This window comes from Gymnoscopelus microlampas, assembly GCF_963454915.1.
Source record: "Gymnoscopelus microlampas genome assembly, chromosome: 19".
In the NCBI taxonomy this organism is placed as follows: Eukaryota; Metazoa; Chordata; class Actinopteri; order Myctophiformes; family Myctophidae; genus Gymnoscopelus; species Gymnoscopelus microlampas.
Window position 1 is genome coordinate 21,582,219 of NC_139956.1, and position 18,053 is coordinate 21,600,271.

The 18,053-nt window shown below is 43.1% G+C and overlaps 2 protein-coding genes across 2 annotated transcripts; both read right to left on the bottom strand.

Annotated features, from left to right (window-relative positions):
- Positions 1-1,147: 1,147 nt before the first annotated feature.
- On the bottom strand, positions 1,148-17,026 carry LOC311034916 (ephrin type-A receptor 3). Its single transcript, XM_084042946.1, has 15 exons — positions 16,810-17,026; positions 15,916-15,977; positions 15,184-15,814; positions 12,198-12,353; positions 11,214-11,552; positions 10,742-10,937; positions 10,356-10,450; positions 9,593-9,706; positions 9,391-9,471; positions 8,755-8,847; positions 8,035-8,156; positions 4,718-4,827; positions 3,448-3,607; positions 3,046-3,182; positions 1,148-2,145 (listed from the first exon to the last, which is right to left on the bottom strand). Exons 1-15 carry the CDS (start codon positions 16,931-16,933, stop codon positions 1,812-1,814), a joined length of 2,754 nt encoding a protein of 917 aa, XP_083899072.1. The 5' UTR covers positions 16,934-17,026; the 3' UTR covers positions 1,148-1,811.
- LOC311034705 (geranylgeranyl transferase type-2 subunit beta-like) lies at positions 6,041-7,036 on the bottom strand (the record flags this gene model as incomplete). Its single annotated transcript, XM_084042664.1, has 1 exon — positions 6,041-7,036. One exon carries the CDS (start codon positions 7,034-7,036, stop codon positions 6,041-6,043), a length of 996 nt encoding a protein of 331 aa, XP_083898790.1.
- Positions 17,027-18,053: the final 1,027 nt, after the last annotated feature.

Here is an 18,053-nt window from a genome sequence, read left to right on the forward strand (position 1 = left end):
ATTTAAGTTAAAGTACAAATACCACAATGTAGAAATACTCTGCTACAAATAAAAGTCTGGTATTCAAAATGTACTTGAGTAAAAGTACAAAAGTATTCACATTAAAATATACTTAAGTACTGAAGAACAGTACTTGAGTAAATGTACTAAGTTTACTTTCCACCACTGGTTGCAGCATCAGTGCCCGATGAGGCTGCCGACCCCCCCCCCCCCCCCCCCCCCCCCCCCCCCGCAGCACATTCAGCATTTATCAAGGTTGTCAAGGTCGTCATACAAGATCAATATCAAACCCCCGGCTTCTTGATCTTGACATTACACTATATGTCAACCTTGATAAATCCTGCACATTTGAAAGGCAGTCAAAGAACTCTGCCCCATCTCTGATCTCTGCTATAACTTTAACTGTGGCTCTCATGTGGCTGATTTTCATGTTCTAGCGTTAAAGCTGCAATCCACAACTTTTATGTCTTACCCGGGATTTTAACCCTGCATGGTCTGGTCTCCCACACTGCATTTCTACCGCTCTGTGGAATTCCCCACTTTCCCACAGGGAGATATGGCACTGTACTACTTAATGTCGTAATGTCTCAGTGGAAGAGAAGGGAGACCAGTCAGACCACTTCCAGCCACTGCTAGTTACTGTACATATATTACTTTACCCTACAGATTGGCTAAAATAACGTTTCATTAGAAATAATGTCCGGATTGCAGCTTTAATCATCATGGTCTTTTATGGCTGATTTTCATGTTGTAACATAAAATCATCATGCTCTATTATGTGGCTGAGTTTCATGTTCTACTTTTAACCCCTCATGCTCTTTTATATGACTGATTTTCATGTTGTAAATTTAACATACTTCACATGTTGCCCTCATTTTTGTTTAGTGGAGTGAAATAACTACAAACGATGCTTGGCTTAGAGGTAAAGATTGTTTATCCTAGACAATTATTTGCTACAAACTTTAATTCTTTCCTCACTTTTTCAAGAATAATGAAAAGGGTTAAAGAAAAAATGGTTTATATTTTAATGCCGTAATGATTCTCAAACAAAACATAGGAAGTTTCAATATTTCAGTATCATTCTACCCATCCCTAATTATAAGCTGTTTCCTAAAAAAAACAATGGCCAAAAAAATTAACAGCAATGTACACATGTAGGCCTACAGCCACATTTATTTGTATTTATTATTTAATGAGATGGAATAGAAAATTTAAAGAAAAACAAGGCACAGGAAAGCTTATTTTCATTAACAATAGTATCGCACACCTTAACCTACTATCTAAAAATATCAAAAAGTGCCAAGCTCAGAAGTGGTTAATACTGCTGTTATTACACTGTGTACTAACTTTGGCGTGCTTATACATTTCAATGCAGCACTTTGTGCACTTTGTTACAAACATTCCCAAATACTGGCACGCACCAATGAAAATGTGTAGCCAGCAGAGTTTTTCCTGATTCGGCAACATTTCATTCTTTTCTCTGCAGACTTGAGTTTTTACAGTATTTCAACAAATATACTATCCCTGAGTGATGAGCAAAATATTGTGCAAATCTCATATCCAGTGCCTGTGTATTTACAATATAAATGATATGTAATAATAATATAGTACATCTCACATCTCTTTTACTGCCACATAATTCGCCCCCCAGTTTAAAACCAGTCCACACACACACACACACACACACACACACACGCCCGCCCCAAATTACAAATTCAAGAAATACGTGTCAAGCATGGTGTAAAGGTCAGTGTGGCTTTTCTAACCCATAGCATTGCACATTTTGCATAAAACCACTGTCCTTTTCAGTATCAATCTCTCTTGACCGCTGAACCAACTTTGACAGACAAAAGATAGCCATCTTCCACCTCATCCTCTTCCTCCCGCTTGGCAGGGGGCCGGACGGCACGCGTAGGGGCGGGCAGGTAGACATTGCCCACCGCGCCCTCCTCCATCTCTGGACTGTCTTCAGAGGCGACCTCCTGACAGGCAGCCGCCTCCAGGCCCTGGTTGATATAGTGAGCCTCTTGGCTGGCCTCCAGGGCCGGCAGCTGAGACAGAAGGGCTTTCAGCCTCTCTCCCAGCTCCCTGAAGTCAGGCCTCTGGGAGGGCTCGTCGTGCCAGCAACTCTGCATCACCTCATAGCTGACACGGAGAGGCGGTGAAAGAAAGAGTTTTAAAACATTTATAAAAGAAAGAACAACAACCAATACAAACAAACCATAATGATTAAATTAATAGGTAGGATTTAAGTGGTGAAGATAGCCCAAAAAAATAGCATTTGTGAAGAAAAGAGAGAGAGAGAGAGCGTGTGGAGGAGAATATGATTAATTACATGGACAATGTCACCTCTATGTCTCTGCTCACTTTCTCTGCTTTGACTCAAATAAGTCAAAGTCAGAGAGGCAGCGCTGCAGCTAGCCAATCAACATTAGTCAAGAAACTTGAGAAAATTATGAGCTCACATAGCTCATGTTGTCAATGAGGCTACAAGAGCAATGTAGTAGGAGGTAGAATTCTAACCCAGTATAAATTCAAATAAAGCTGAAGTGATGAATCACACACACCACTATGCTTTCTTAGCATAAGGCCTCCAGTGGGTTATATAATGACAAGATTGAATACCTAATACCAAATATAGCCCAGTGTGTACATAATGGCCTTAAATGTTACAGTATCTCCAGTGTTCATTTTGACAGCCATCTGACATTGTTTAGTCTTGGTCTCGTCTTAGTCGACTAAATATCAAAATCTGGGTCTTTTAGTCTTAGTCAACAAAATGAACACTGAGTATCTCTAACCATTTAACCACTTGAACCCTAGCGCCCCTATTCTGGGCATGTCAATTCTGCGAAAATAGCTGATCAACAAGGTCACATCTACACCCGATCTACACCTTGTAGATCGGCTATTTTTGACGAAGAGATTTAGTGTAGAGGGAAAAGGGAGTGGGCCAAGGATAGAACCCTGGGAGACCCCGGTCAACAAAGCATATATCGTTTCAGTGGTTAGACTTGTCTCTCTTATTGAATTGCGAGAACTCACAGCGGGGAATCACAGTCGTCAGGAGGTTTGAGTCTGTAGCCAGATGTCAGGAGGTCTAGCAGCTCGTGGTTGTTGACCCCAGGGTACGGGGTCCTTCCTCTGGACACAATCTCCCAAATAGTCACCCCAAACGACCACTGAAAACACAGGGACATGTTAGACACAGTTTATAAATCATTTAGTTCATGTTCATGGGTTAAGTGTTTAATGAATTCATTTGAATTTGTTTTTTTTTACCCAAAATAGGACACCAGGTTCAAAGTGGTTAAGAATTTGGACACTTACATAATAACTGCATAATTGCCAATACTAATGTCATCAAAAGAGTCAAATAAGGGACTCTTTATCAGTTGGGCTCACGTCTAGCAGCAACAAAATGGATGAGCAACAGAGCAAACTCACCACGTCACTCTTGATGGTGTAGATGGATTCAGACAGACTCTCCACAGCCATCCACTTGATGGGCACACGGATGGCCACAGTCTGCCTGTAGTAATTGTTGCTCAAGATATTCTTGGACAGACCAAAGTCAGCTACAGACACACGCAAGTCGTCCCCCAACCTGCGAAAGGCAAATGTAGGGCAGATCACTCGTTTTTTGTACAAAATGTACTAGGTACACTTATAGAGAAGGTACAATAGTGCTGTCCTGAAGTGACACACTGCACACTTGTTGTATCTATGCAGTGGGCAGAGATAAAATACACACTGCACTGATGTTCCTGCACCACCTATTGTATAACTCTCTGCTGCTTATCAATCAATCTACATGTGCAATACAGTTAGTTTCTATCTCTATCTATAATGTTTTTATCTATATGTAGTGATTCGCACCGAGCTGGCCTGGGATCGAACCCCACTCTCCCTCTTGGCAAAGCGACACACAACCCACTGTGCCAATAGAGCTGAGCTTGATTGGCAACGCTGTTGTGGCCGGGCCGAGTTGTCTGGGGCACTATATCTACCCTCTCGGTTTTTGGACCGTCCTTGCGCTTCACGCTTCTCACCGTTCACGACGTCCCTCACGTGAGGACCTCACGCTCGACGTCCTGCCCTTTTATCCCTTATCTCTCTATATATTATTTTTTATAGATTTTGAATGCTTAGTGCGTGGATAAGGTTGTCTATTTAGTCAAATCGGCGACCACACTATGATTCATGGTGTCCTATCACAGCCTCATCTATTTCCTATCCATGGCTGTGGCAACAACCCAAATTCCCCTCAGGGATCAACATTTATAAGCAACCCTGGCCTGCCTGCAGCATTTCATGGAAGGGTATTTGTATCTGTTCTGTTTACTTGTTACAGTAGGTAGATAACTTGAGAATGGATGGGCAGATATTCATGAAACTTAGAGGGAATGACCAGTAGGCTAAACCAAAGAGATGAGTAACTTTTGGGGCAAAAAAGTCAGCGGTAAAGGTCACAATTGATAGGCGCAGAACTAGGTATTGTTGTGAGCAGGGTATGATTAATCCAATCATTTTAATTTCTCACATCCTCCCGCCAGCCAGAGCGTGTCCTTACACGTCCTCCTCAGTGTCCTGTCTGAAGCCATGTATGAATACTAATGCCTCGAAGGACAGAGATGCAGTCTTATCTGAACAAGAGCTCCCCTGTCTATGACCTGGGTGACTTATCTCTCTCAGAGTCACCCTCTTATGGACTCACATGCAGTTGCGTGCAGCCAGGTCCCTGTGCAGAAAGCCCTGGGAGCTCAGGTATTCCATCCCCGCTGCGATGTCAATCATGAAGCGCAGGAGACTCTGGTGAGGCACGAACTGGGAGATGGGAGATATTGGCACATTCTGTGATGTATTTGCTGCTGGCTAAAATTTTGTTGAACATGAGGGTTGAGTATGATAGGGCACTGTGTAACAGTGTGTGTCTGTATGTGTCATATGTTATATGTTTGTACTTGTGAGGACCAGATATCCTACATGAGTTCAGTCAAGCAATTCTTGGATTGAATAAATATTTCATATTCAATGAGCATAAATATAATATATATTGAGTCTAAATATCAGCAATATAAGCATACCGTATTTGGCTTCAAGTCTCAATTCATTCATTCCCTGTAAGCATGAAAATATTATACTAAATAAATGATCTGCCGAATAGATATTACAGGGAATGAAATAGACTCCCCTAAGGAAATCATATAGAAACAGAGCCCACAGGTGGATGCTGCGGTGATAGTGGGAGCGCAAAAAAACATCATAGAGCTAAGCACAAACCCAAAGCAGCAGTGGCGCAGCAGCATAGCAGCAGAGCAGCAAGATGGAAGAGCAGCAGCAAAATAAAGAATGAGCAGCAGGGAGTCCAAATATAAGTCTTCTTCATCAGTTGATGCTATGCTTCATGAGTGAGGAACTGAAAGTCACATTACCTTTCTCTCTCCTCTATCAATAAACACGTCTCACAATCACACTTTTAGCACATAAATTAACACATTGTACACAGCAGTGGTTCTCAAGTGGGGTTCCAGTGGGTCCCCAGCTAAATTAATTAATATATAGCATCAAATGTTTTACCACTTTAACCCTATTTTATACTCAGGCTATTCGAAAATAGCTGATCAACAAGCTCACAACCAGTGCGATGCAACGCGCTGGTTGAACAATGTAGAAAATATCTTGGAAGATTGTGAATAATTTTGAATAATTTGGAAAATATACAATACAAATCTTCTCTACTCGACAAAACCTTTTCAGATGGCAGCCAGGTAAATTTTTCTGCAGACGAGTAAGCAAATTCACTCTGCTACAGATGGAGGGGAAAGAACTAGAAGGGCAAACTGAGAACCTTAAATGTAAGACTAGAGAGCAGGGCACCAAACCTGAAATCAGGTACATTACATGTACAATACACTACGGTCTTCTCTGCAGCAAAAACACTCTCCATACCGAGCTCTGGGGTGATTGGTGTGACTGGGGGTGCATGATGGCGGGGTGGCAGGGTGGCGGTACTAGTAGCAGAGTGGTGGATGGTGTTTCAGCTCAGTATGTCTGGTTGTACGCCGATCCTCTGGAGAACCTCCTCAGGCATACAAAATACAGGGTTCACTTCCTTGATCAACGGATCCCCCAGCAGGGACAGACCGGCCACTCCAAACAGGGTGTGGTATGGATCCACCATGTCTCCTGGTCTGTCGGCGAAGCCTCCCGTCTCGTCATCCTGACAGGCCAGAATGAAGGTGCGCAGCTTGGCTTTGTCTATCCAGTGGATTCTGCCAATGATCTTCAGCGAGGCCAAAACCCACCATGAGTAACACACATCCGGGAGCTTCTCGGGACGGCCGTTGAGGCCTCCGGAAGGCATCTGCCTCTCACAGAGCCACCAGCCCAGCAGATCAGCATTCACCTGGTGGAGCTGACCCGTGATGGACAGGAACCCGGTACAACAGTAAATCTGTCCGGCGTGAGACTCCGAGCAGGGCCGACAGCCAAAACCGCCATCAAAGTTCATACAAGACAACACAAACGCCACAGCCTTGTCGACATCTATCACGTCCAATTTGCCCAGCAAGGCGAGAGTAGCGACAGCGCAGAAGGAAAACCTTGTGTCTATCTCCCCCCATTTGTCCCCTGCAAACGAGCCGTCCTCCTGCTGCAGTCCTCTGACATACTCCACGACTTTGTCCACATCGATCACGTCGACGCTGTCATACAAGGACAGGATCTGCACAGCGCTGAGGGTGTAGAGGAGATGAGGGTCATGTCCGATGCTGGCACTGAGGCCCCCGCAGTCATGCTGACAGGACTTGATAAAATGTGTGATCTCCTCGCGATTCATCCTTGGCAGCTCGCCCATCAGGTCCACTACGGTCAGGCCCCAGTAAAGCCCACTCATCCTCAGGTACTCAGACAGTGCATATTCGTAGTCGTCCTTTTTGGAACCGTAGGCTGCTATGTAATCTGCATGTTTGTCTAACAGCAGCGCGCTTGGAGCGTCATTCTTGACGACAACATCTCTTACTTGGGTAAGCATTTTCTCGCAATGATCAGGCGTCGCAGTTTTGCAGCAACATTTATTTGTGAGGTATCAGTTAGGTCATATTGATGACGTCTGTCATCTCCAAATTTGGGCACGGTTTCAGACTGCCCCAGGCCCACAGGCTTCCATTACAAAATTAAAGTCAACCACTTAAACCCTATACGTAACTTAGTTGCCTGAGTTCCGCTCTCCCCCCCCCATTAATGTCTTTGCCGAAAATAGCCGATCTACCAGCTCAAGCGACTTGTCCCCCCCCCCCCAGAATAGGGATTCAAGTGGTTAAATATTTTGTAAAATATCAAATATTTAGTGGAGAAAGAAACCCACTGGAGATTGGCCTACTGCCAGCATGCACAAGATATTTGGTCCAGTGGTTTGCGAGATCACACACGCACACGCACACGCACACACACACACACACACACACACACACACACACACACACACACACACACACACAGGCCCGCTTATAGATGGCTATCCTCCTACAGAGCCACACTGTGAAAACATTAGTCTGCACTCACAGCGCAAAGAAGCAAGAGATAAAGATGATGAACAATATTTGGACTTATATCAAGCTCCGGTATACAACCCAAAGTTCTTATCAAAGTTTGCTTTAAGGTTAGGACTTGCAATAGGTGTTACGCAATGAATATAATCTACAGCAGTGGTTCTCAAATATTTTCATGTCAAGGACTCCCAAATTGACTTGGCCGTGGACCACGTCCACCCATCTGAAAAGACGTTTCCTTTTTTGGGGGGGGGAAACAGCAGATCTAGGACACCTGGGGGTGTCCAGACCCCACTTTGAGAACCACTGTTCTACAGTATGGACAGTGTGTGTCTGTGTGGGTGCATGGTGCGTTTGTGTGTGGGAGACCATCCCTGCACCTGTGTAAATGAAGACATATTTGTCTATGCATTGTGCATGTGTGTGTGTGTGTGTGTGTGTGCACGAAACCGGTTTACATGTTAAAGTAAATGCTTCTCACCATAGGAATGTCCCCATAGCGTGTGGCAATAAGGAACCGCCGCAGGTCCCCGTGTTTCATGAAGGGCAGAATGACCAGAGGCACGGGCAGAGGGGAGTCTTGCTCGCTCTCTAGAGTGACCCCTGCAGGACAAACACACACACAGCACTCACACAAGGCTACAGGTGCAGTACAGCACTAGTACTGTGTATCCTCGCTGTCGGGCGTATTTCCATATTTAATCTTTTTATGTTCTTCCATAAATGAATGCCATATTTTGTTGTATGCCAGTGTCATGCTGAAGTAGCAAAAATAGCCGTTCTACAAGCTCGCAAAGCGTCCCTATGTGACGCCTGGTGTATTGTGAGCTTGTAGATTGGCTATTTTCTGAAGAATATTGAAAGCTTTTGAATATTTTTGAAAATGTCCACCTATAATGACATACACAAAATAGGGAAGCCAGGTCAAAGGTGGTTAAGTCTCCCTGTGGGTTTAATACAAACTGAACCTATGAAAAGTATTAACAAGAGTTTGTGACTAAATAATAACTACATTGGATCCATTGGAACACAGGTGGTTATTGATTGGGTTTTTTTCTGAAAAGATCTATAAGAGCCAGCTTATTGCAGTGCAGTAGACAGGTTTCTGTTGTGGAGCGGAAGCCCACAGCCTCACCCTGCCTCCTTAATGGTTCAATGAAAAGATGTCATACAAATATGTGGCTATATGGGATCTTCTTACCCAGCAGTCTGACCACGTTCTCGTGATCAAAGTTCTTCATGATCTCCGCCTCTTTCAAAAAGTCACGTAAGTCCTCTTGACTGTGGATTCCAACTGCAGGCACAGGGATGAGAGACCATAAGGTGTGATAGACGAAGAAAAAAGAAACAAAAGCATCAAGTCCACATCTGTATTGTAGTTTGTAGGCTCCAGTATAGCTCCAGTGGTGGAAAAAGTACTCAATGTTTGACTTAAGTAAAAAATATCAATACTGCAATGTGGAAATACTCTGTTACAAGTAAAAGTCCGGAATTCAAAATTGACTTGAGTAAAAGTACAAAAGTATTGGTATCAAAATGTACTTAAAGTACCAAAAGTAGAAAGTACCCATTATGCAGAATGTCCCATTTCACAAGTTTTAAAATGTCTTATTTCTTTTTTGGAATAGCAGATCTAAATTCAAATAATTGCAGTGGAGTAAAAGTATAATATTTGCCTTTGAGATGTAGTGGTGGAGTAGAAGTAAAAGTACAGAAAATTGGAAAGTAAAAATACCTCAACATTTGACTTAATTACTGTACTTGAGTCAATGTACTTAGTTACTTTACACCACTGTATAGCTCTAGTAAACAGCTTTGATCATTGTCGAATACGCACCTCTCATGGTTTTCACCGCAACTCTAATGACCAGCTCATTCTCTGGAGTGAAGACCCCTTCATAGACAGCGCCAAACTCTCCTGCAAGACACACGTATGTTTTCAATAAACACAATTATTACACTGTAGTATGTTTTGTATTACAATATGGCACATTTTTGGCCTGGATCAAATATTGATTGGGAACCAGTCAGTGACCTACCCTTGCCCAGCTCCTTGCCCAGGGTGAGTTGGTCTCTCTCCACTAGTACATCCTTCAGACTGTCCAGCAGGACGTCACTAAAGCCCTCCAGTAACTGGACGGCCCCTGGTACCGCTAAGGAACAAAAACATTCAATAACTATCATGACAGTGATGAGAGAGTAGATCTGAATAGAATAGACGATCTACAAGCTCACAATGCGACAAGTTGTGAGCTTGTAGATCGGCTATTTTCGGCAAAGAGGTTTGGTGTAGAGAGAAAAAAGAGCAGACAGAGTACAGAGCCAAAGGTCAAGTTTAAGTATTGAGGGTTTAAGTGGTAAAATGTCTAAAAATACACATTAACATGAAACCAACATATTAATAGAAATGAATGTGTAAACAAACAAACAAAAACATTAATTTACACAACTCTGATGGCAGTGCTGTCAAACACATCTATGAAGGTATCAATGAAATCTATGAAAAGGTTTCCTTTGAATTCTGCAACAATTGTATTTATTTATTTTTAGTGGGGGTCCCTGCTTCATCTCTCTCTTTCAGCTAAGGGGTCCATGGCCTGATTAAAACCTTGAAGACCCCTGCTCTATTGCCAACTTTCCACATTAAGTATTAAAGACAGTGAGGTGAGGTGAGTTACAGTAAGTCTAATTTATAATTCATAGTACCACGTAGCTCTATGAAAATAACAGATTCATTTTCAGAATCAGTTATTTAGCGTTGTATGACAAAATATAAATTAATGTCAGCATTGTTTTACTTACTAGTGGGCTGGGGGGGCTCAGGATTTGTCTGCTCAGTGCGACGGTACGTCACACCAGGGTTTAGAGGCAAGAGTTCCACCCCTTGGTTGTCATTCCTAACAAAAAGGCAGCTCATTTTCAACAAACACACAACAAAGATGTAAAGAAAACAACAACAACCAACAACTAAGTCACTTATTTTCATCAAGCGGCACTGTTGTGTGTTGAAGTATAAAGTATAGTTTCATCCAGATGAGGACCAATATTGTTGGGGGTCCTAAACACTGACTACACCAAGACTCAGACTGTGTCAACAGTGAAAGAACACCACGAAACACACTGTAAGTTGAAACCCACTGACCATATCAAGGAATTAACAGAAACTAATAAGTGAATGTTCCACACACCTAAGTACAGTGTGTTTACGCCGTCGAGTGCACCCGGCCAGAGGGATTAAAGCCAGTAAGAGCAGCATGCCCCCCAGTACGGCCCCCATCAACATCCACGGAGACAGTGTCTTCTTTTCTTCCTGAGGAGAAGGAACTACTTGAGGCTCCGTGGTGTTTGGGACAGGGCCGACAGTCACAATCACTGGGATTTTCACTGCAAGACACAACAACGCACACACGCACGCACGCACGCACGCACGCACGCACGCACGCACGCACACACACACACACACACACACACACACACACACACACACACACACACACACACACACACACACACGATGGATGAAATGAAAGTAGTTCTGAAATAAGCCTTACAGTAAGTCATGAATCATTATGGCCACAGGAAGTACATGTCATGGGATGAGCACATTCCATAATTTACCATGATGAGCAACCAGTGACAACATCACCAAGTCACACTCACATTTCTGGATGGTGACAGTGGACACCGATGAAGACGCTGCCCTCTGCTGGTGGACCGATATGTTGTTCCAGGCTTGGACAGAGAGAGCATAGTCGGAGTGTGGGTTCACTCCTGCCACGCTGACGGTTGTGTTGGTCAGTCCCACTGAGGCGGGCAGGAAGACCACCTCCCTCCCGCATGACTCCCACCGGCCGGACGCCGATCCCTCCCTCTGTGAACACTTTACATTGTACATCACCTCCTGTCTCCCCCCCAGGTCGTGGGGAGGGTCCCACCGTAGGGTCAGCAGAGTGTCATTGAGGTGGCGGGCGGTTACGTTGACCGGGGCCGAGGGGGGCTCTGCGTTAAGATAGGAGATGGGGGCAAAGGTATAATTCAACACAGCTGGACCACAGCCTGTATGTTTCACCAAAAAGGATCTCAAAGGAGCACTTGACCTATTCTCAACCTTACCTTCATATAGTTGGTCCTCACTAATGTTCATTATAAGATGGCACAATTTCCACCGACTCACTCTGCGACTCATTGGTGGGCTATGGACAGTTCAGAAACCTGCCTGCCATTGATGGGGATTGCAAGCTAATAGCAACTACAACCTTTCTCTTCCTGGAAGGTTAGCAAGCTGAAATGGAGGCCATTGTTCTTGCATTAATAAAAAGTAAAAATACAAGTTTAATATCTTTGAAACCTGCTTTCCGATGATCCCTGGTAGGTAGGTATCTGAACTCCTCTTCTGAGACACAAATCGAGCAGACAGAAATGGTGGAATAGTGAGGACCAATTATATGACGATAGGTTCAAAATGGTAATTTAAATGCAGAGCTTTTCTAAAAGTGACGAATAGAACAAACAGTAGATGAGACAAGTAAAGCAGAAGTGTATTTTATGCAAGCTCATTGATATTTCAGATTTCAGGAAGCCAGTGGGACATTAACCAACTCATTCCAAACAGGTGACTAAATATCTCCAGTACCAGTCTCTTACTTGTGCATCCCAGTAGGTATGGGTCAGTTTGCAAACGGCTGTAATCGTGAAGACAGTCACATTTCTCTGCTCCCTCCATGGTGGCCCTGCTATTGGGTGGGCACAGGAGGCATCGTCCAGACTCACTGGCTGGTTTGTAGTAATCTGTTCGACAGGCTGGTAAAAAGCCCAAGTAGGGTTAAGGAAACAATACGTTTTATATGCAAATGTGAGCGTTATTAAGTGGCAATTTTACTAATTTGTTGCCTCATTTTATGCCTTAAACCACAATCGTCCTTCCCCAGAGTAAACATGATATTGTCTATAATTATGACAATTTCTTTTTTAAGCAGACGCTCTCTTATGTAGAGCAACTTACAAAAAAGTAAAAGTGCCAGATCAGAATGAACCCTAGTTAATCAACAGGGCGAGTGGTTGAGTAAGAAAACAAGTACCTACGATAGAAAGTAGACATCAAACCTACCTAGCATCTGGTATGAAAGCATCTATCAAAATAGACGACAAGGGCAACCGTGACGATAATAGGTGAGTGCTAGAGGATATGAGAGGAGAGTTTTCAGACTGCGGTAAAAGATGGGGAACTAGAAAAAGTGCTCCTCGGAGCACAGGTCTCCGCCAGGCCAGGTAGATTATTGTGGCCTCCTGGTGGCGCTATAATAGGAAAAGGGTGCCATTTCTTCTTAGGCCTTTCAATCGGACACTGTTCCAAAAATGTGTTTTGCTAAATTAGACCTGCTGGTGGCGCTATAACAGGCCAAAGTGAAAAGGGTGGCATTTCTTCCTCGGCCTAGTGGGAATGTGGGTGCAAAATTTCACGGAAATCGCATGCTGCGTTGATGATTTGAGGCATTTTGTTCAAAACGAACCAATCTCGCAAACTTTGGAAGCCAATCTTAGCCAATCAGGATGGAATATGGGAAATCGGACAGATCCGTGTTGATCATGTGACTATAGAGATACTGTGTATACCGATTTGTGTGAGGTTTGGACAAAATCTGTAGGAGTGATATCCAAAAATGTGTTTTGCACAAGTCGGCCTCCTGGTGGCGCTATAACAGGCCAATCTGAAAAAATCGGGGCAGAGGTTCGGTTTTGGCATCCAGGGAGTGTGTGTGCACAGTTTTGCAGCAGCAAACGGTGCCATAGATTAGCTGATGGACACACGGACACACGGACGGACGGACGGACGGACGGACCGACGGACGGACGGACGGACAGGGTGCAAAACATACTCTCTCGCCATGCCTTTTGGCATGGTGGAGACAATGATTGATAGAGGGAGGTCAGAGGACATTCCACAGCTTGGGGGACAGCACAGAGAGGAGTCTGGGCCACCTGGAGTGTTGGCCATGGTCGTCATAAGGAAGGGGACGGATATATCAGTGGTTCCCAAAGTGGGGTCCTTGAGGGGTTCCAGAGGGTTCCCAGTGAAATAAATCGGCTATTTGAAAATAGCTGATACACAAGCTCTTTAAAAGCTTTTGGTAAATTTGGACTATTATTGAAACATTTCATCTTGTATCTTGGTCTGTAGCCAAATACATACATTTGGGGGTCCTGGACATGAAAAAGTTTGAGAACCACTGGAGCAGGCCAGCTGGAGTGTTGGCCATGGTTGTCATAGGGAAGGGAGGGATAGATGACTTGTGTTTGCTGATCATTGCAAGGACTCTGGATCATTATGCTGCAAGTAGCAGGGAGCCATGCCCTTGGCTGCCTTGTAGGTCATCACCAGTGTTTTCAACTGAGAGGCATGACTTTCATCATCATGGCATCAGTCCAAAGTTTATTTAATGTCTTCACTCTCCACCTTGCACAAAATGCTGCAGCCAAAGTTTTAACTGATTCAAACAGACCAGATTACATCATCCAAATACATGCTTCTCTTCACTGGTTCTCTAGGTTTTCAACGGGGTTGGAATTGGTTTAACCAAGGCTGATTCTAATGCTTTCTAAATCAGCAGTTCTCACACTTTCAAGATTTTTCAAAAAGCTTGAAAGTGAGCTTGTATATCTGCTATTTTTGAATAGCCATAGCCAACGCAAAAATCTAAAATGACAGATGCTTTCCTGGTTTTAATGGGTTAAAGATCTATCCAATCACTATATCGGATAGTGCTGCAACAGAGGAACTTCGGCTGGTATCACAACCTTCTTTTAAATGTATTCTTGAAGCCTCTATTTATATTTTCTTAAATGTTATTTTAGTTTGTACTGTATATTTAATACAATTAAATAAAAAAATGATTTCTGTTTAATCTCAACAGGACGGTGAACAGAGAGACAGGAAAGGCAAAGGCAGGAGAGAGAGAGGAGATAAGGGGATTTGAACCTGAGCCAACAGCAGAAGGACTATAGCCTATTTTTGTGGTGTGTGCTCGTACCAGGTAAACCACTGGGTCACCCCTAAATTCATGATTTATTCCTTTTATTTTATGAAGTTGATTATTTATTGAATCATGAATTATTTAAAAAAAAGTTTTGTGTCTTAAAATAAAATACAAATATTACTATATTACTATTAAAGGATGACTTCACCCATTTTCAACCTATCTTCATATAATAGGTCCTAGCTGATGCTCCTGACAAAATGGTGCCATTTTTCTCCACTAGGTCTGTGTCTCATAGGAGGGCTGTGGACAGTTCAGTTTTTAGTTCGATTTTTATTAAAGCGAGAACAATGGCTTTCATTATAGCACACTAACTTTCCAGGAATAGAAAGCCTGCAGTTTCTTTTCTTTTTCTTTTTGTTTTAAGCCTGCAGTTTCTATTAGCTTGGATTCCCCATCGATGATGTCACTGGTAGGCGGGTATCTGAAGTGTACACAGCCCTCCTCTGAGACACAGACCGAGTAGACAAAAATGGTACCATTTTATCATGAGCATTAGAGTGGACCAGTTATATGACGATAGGTTGAAAATGGGTGAAGTCGTCCTTTAATAGTACTCAATTATTACTGATAATGTAGTGTTGTCATGGACATACCTTTACAGGTGTCGTCCACTCTTTCATGACCGGTTCCACAGACACACTCCCCCTGCAGTGGACTCCATGTCCCATCCACGGTGCACTCCCTGATAGGAGGCGACACCTCCACAGCTCCCTTCACACAGGAGCCCGTCTGGGGCCCCGACTCAACTCCAGCCTCCTCGAATGCTACGAGATCACTGACAACCCCAGGGCACCTCCTGTAGTACACTCTCACAGATGCTACGAACACACAATTCCCAGAGTAGGAGAAACCGAGATGGAAGCCCCCCTGTGTGACTGTCCCCAGGTTTAGAGCCAAACTGCGATTCAGGTAGTCATTTGATATTTGTTCTGTGGTGGCCGTGCCTGGGAACTGTCTGTTAACATGGAGAGATAGAACCTTCCCTCCGTCACGCCACCTTGTGACCGCTGTTTTTGTGTTTGATTGAAACAAGTGAACCTCCAGTGGAGACTGTATTTTAGATGGTTCCTCTTCCTGGGCAAATGCAATGTCCAACAGCAGGCGGGAGGATTCACCGCGGTCGATCCACTGGCTCAGTAAAGTTCTGCGACTGTTGATGTCTGTGCAAGCTTGGTACACCAGTACTGCAGTCTCAGAACCCAGCTTCAAATTGGTTACGTGCCACTGGTTGTGATATAAATATACAACAATACATTACTACACAGCCAGAAGTGAGTCAAACTCAGACACTCGTTCATTGTGTGCTTGGTTTGGAGAAGACTTACATCTATGCGTGGATTGGAAGTCCATTCCCAGTGGGTCAGTTTGACAGAATTAAACAGTTCCACTATGCAGAGAGGAGAGAGCACATTATTTCCCTGATTCATACATTTCTGTGCAAAACCCTTTCCCCTTTAGGGAATAATAGTGGTTAAATCCGACAACAACCTATTTATAACGTAATACTTTTAGACTGACAATGTAGTTGATTGCTTAAATACACATATACTGTAAAGATATTCAGGTCCTTCATAACTTTACATAATATGTAAAGTTAGACCTGTGATGAAGGAAAAAGTAGTGAAATAGCCGATCTACAAGTTCATAACACGTTTTGATTGATTGATGTACTTTATTTAGTAAGACATGAGAACAGTACATGACAGTACATAACAGTACATGGAAGTACAAATTCGCAATACAAGGTCTACTAAACTGGATAGCTCATTAAGCACTTAGCTTGTTTAAGATGAGATCCCCATGCACACAAATCATGATGACATATAAGAGACAGACAGATATACACACTACTATACAGAATGTCATACAATCAGTTTACAGGTTACTGGTATGAAAGGTGAAAAATATGTACAAAAAAGAAAGAGAGGGGGGGGGGTAGGTTAGGTTAGGACATGGGGTAGGTTAGGACTTGGACAGGGGCCATTTTTGAATTGCAGCCTCCTGAAGGTGTATCTTTAGGGCACGTTGCGATGGAAAGCGCTGTGAGCTTGTAGATAGGCTATTTTCACTATTTTTAAATTAAAATAATAATAACAAAAAAGGAACGTTTTTTGAGATGCAAGGTTTCCACCCGACAGCAACAATATAATACTTGCTAACAATACAGTTTCACTTGACACAAGTTGTCCAGTTTTGTGTGAAAACACCTGTGTACTCACCATCTTCTGATCTAGACTGGCCAGTGAAACCAAGAAAACATCCACACATCCAAAGTAGTAAGACAGACATTGTAGGAGTAGCTAGAGAACTTCTCAATCTTCCAATTACTGAATTGTTTCTCATAAATCCATGTCAGATCCACTGTAACTGTGAGTATGTTCTGACATACCAGCCAATGTAACCACCTTAGAGAACAACAACGAGGAATGTGCCTTGCCTTGTGGTAATGAAACTGCGGTACTTCAATATCCTCCTCCCTCGCTTTAGACTTGCCTCCACTGTCCCTAATGACTTAGCTTATCTCATTTTACTGTGTTCATTGTTAGGACACTGTGAGTTTAGGTCAATGCATAATACTCTTTTCTTTTCTTTTATTGTCTTTTTTCTCAAACAGAATAGGGACGCTATTCCCTCTACACCAGAGATTTGGTGTAGATGGGGAAAAAAGGAAGGGGCCTAGTATAGAGCCCTGGGGGACTCTGGTAAATTGTATATACAGTAGCGCAGTGGTAGCCAACAGGTGGCCCTTAATGGGTGATACTATATTGCCCAGCAAATTATTTTGTAAATCAAACTCTCACGTCTAAAAAACTATCCAAAGTGTTTCACTTTAAAGCACAGTACACACCAATGATTCGCAACTAGTTGCAACAAGTTGTTACAAGTAGTTACAAGTGGTTATAAATGAATCACAGACAAATCACAGATAGTTCAGTGGTAAGGGAGATAGCTTAGCTGAATCGAAACAGCGAGTAAAAGCTACTCCATCAGTCGCTTGGTTTGTCTGTCCAAAATTGTCAAGCGTCAACAGAGAGCTGGTTGAACGATGAAGATTGGGATGGGGGGCCAAACCATTTTCAGACTCAATGTCAATGTCTGACGTCTTAGCCTACTGAGCATCAGACTCAGAGTTGTGCAATCTTTCTCACTTCTTCTTTCCACCCTGTAAAAGAAATGCAGACAGACACATCTATTTCTTCTTTTCTTAGAAATTCTTTTGGGTGGGGAAGACAAGTATGCACCAACAAAAAAAGAATGACAGAATTACACCATGTTGTTTGCTGCACAGTGCCATTTTTGGCTGTGGGAACGATATTGATCAATGTGTTTTTTCATGTAGAGGCTAAGCAGTATCACGTGTTAAAAAGTTTACCTGGTTGTCATTTGAGAGAAACTTTTTGTGAGCTTGCCAACCATTTCGTGCCATGGGATTTTAAAGACACTAATCAGCAACTTTTTTTCC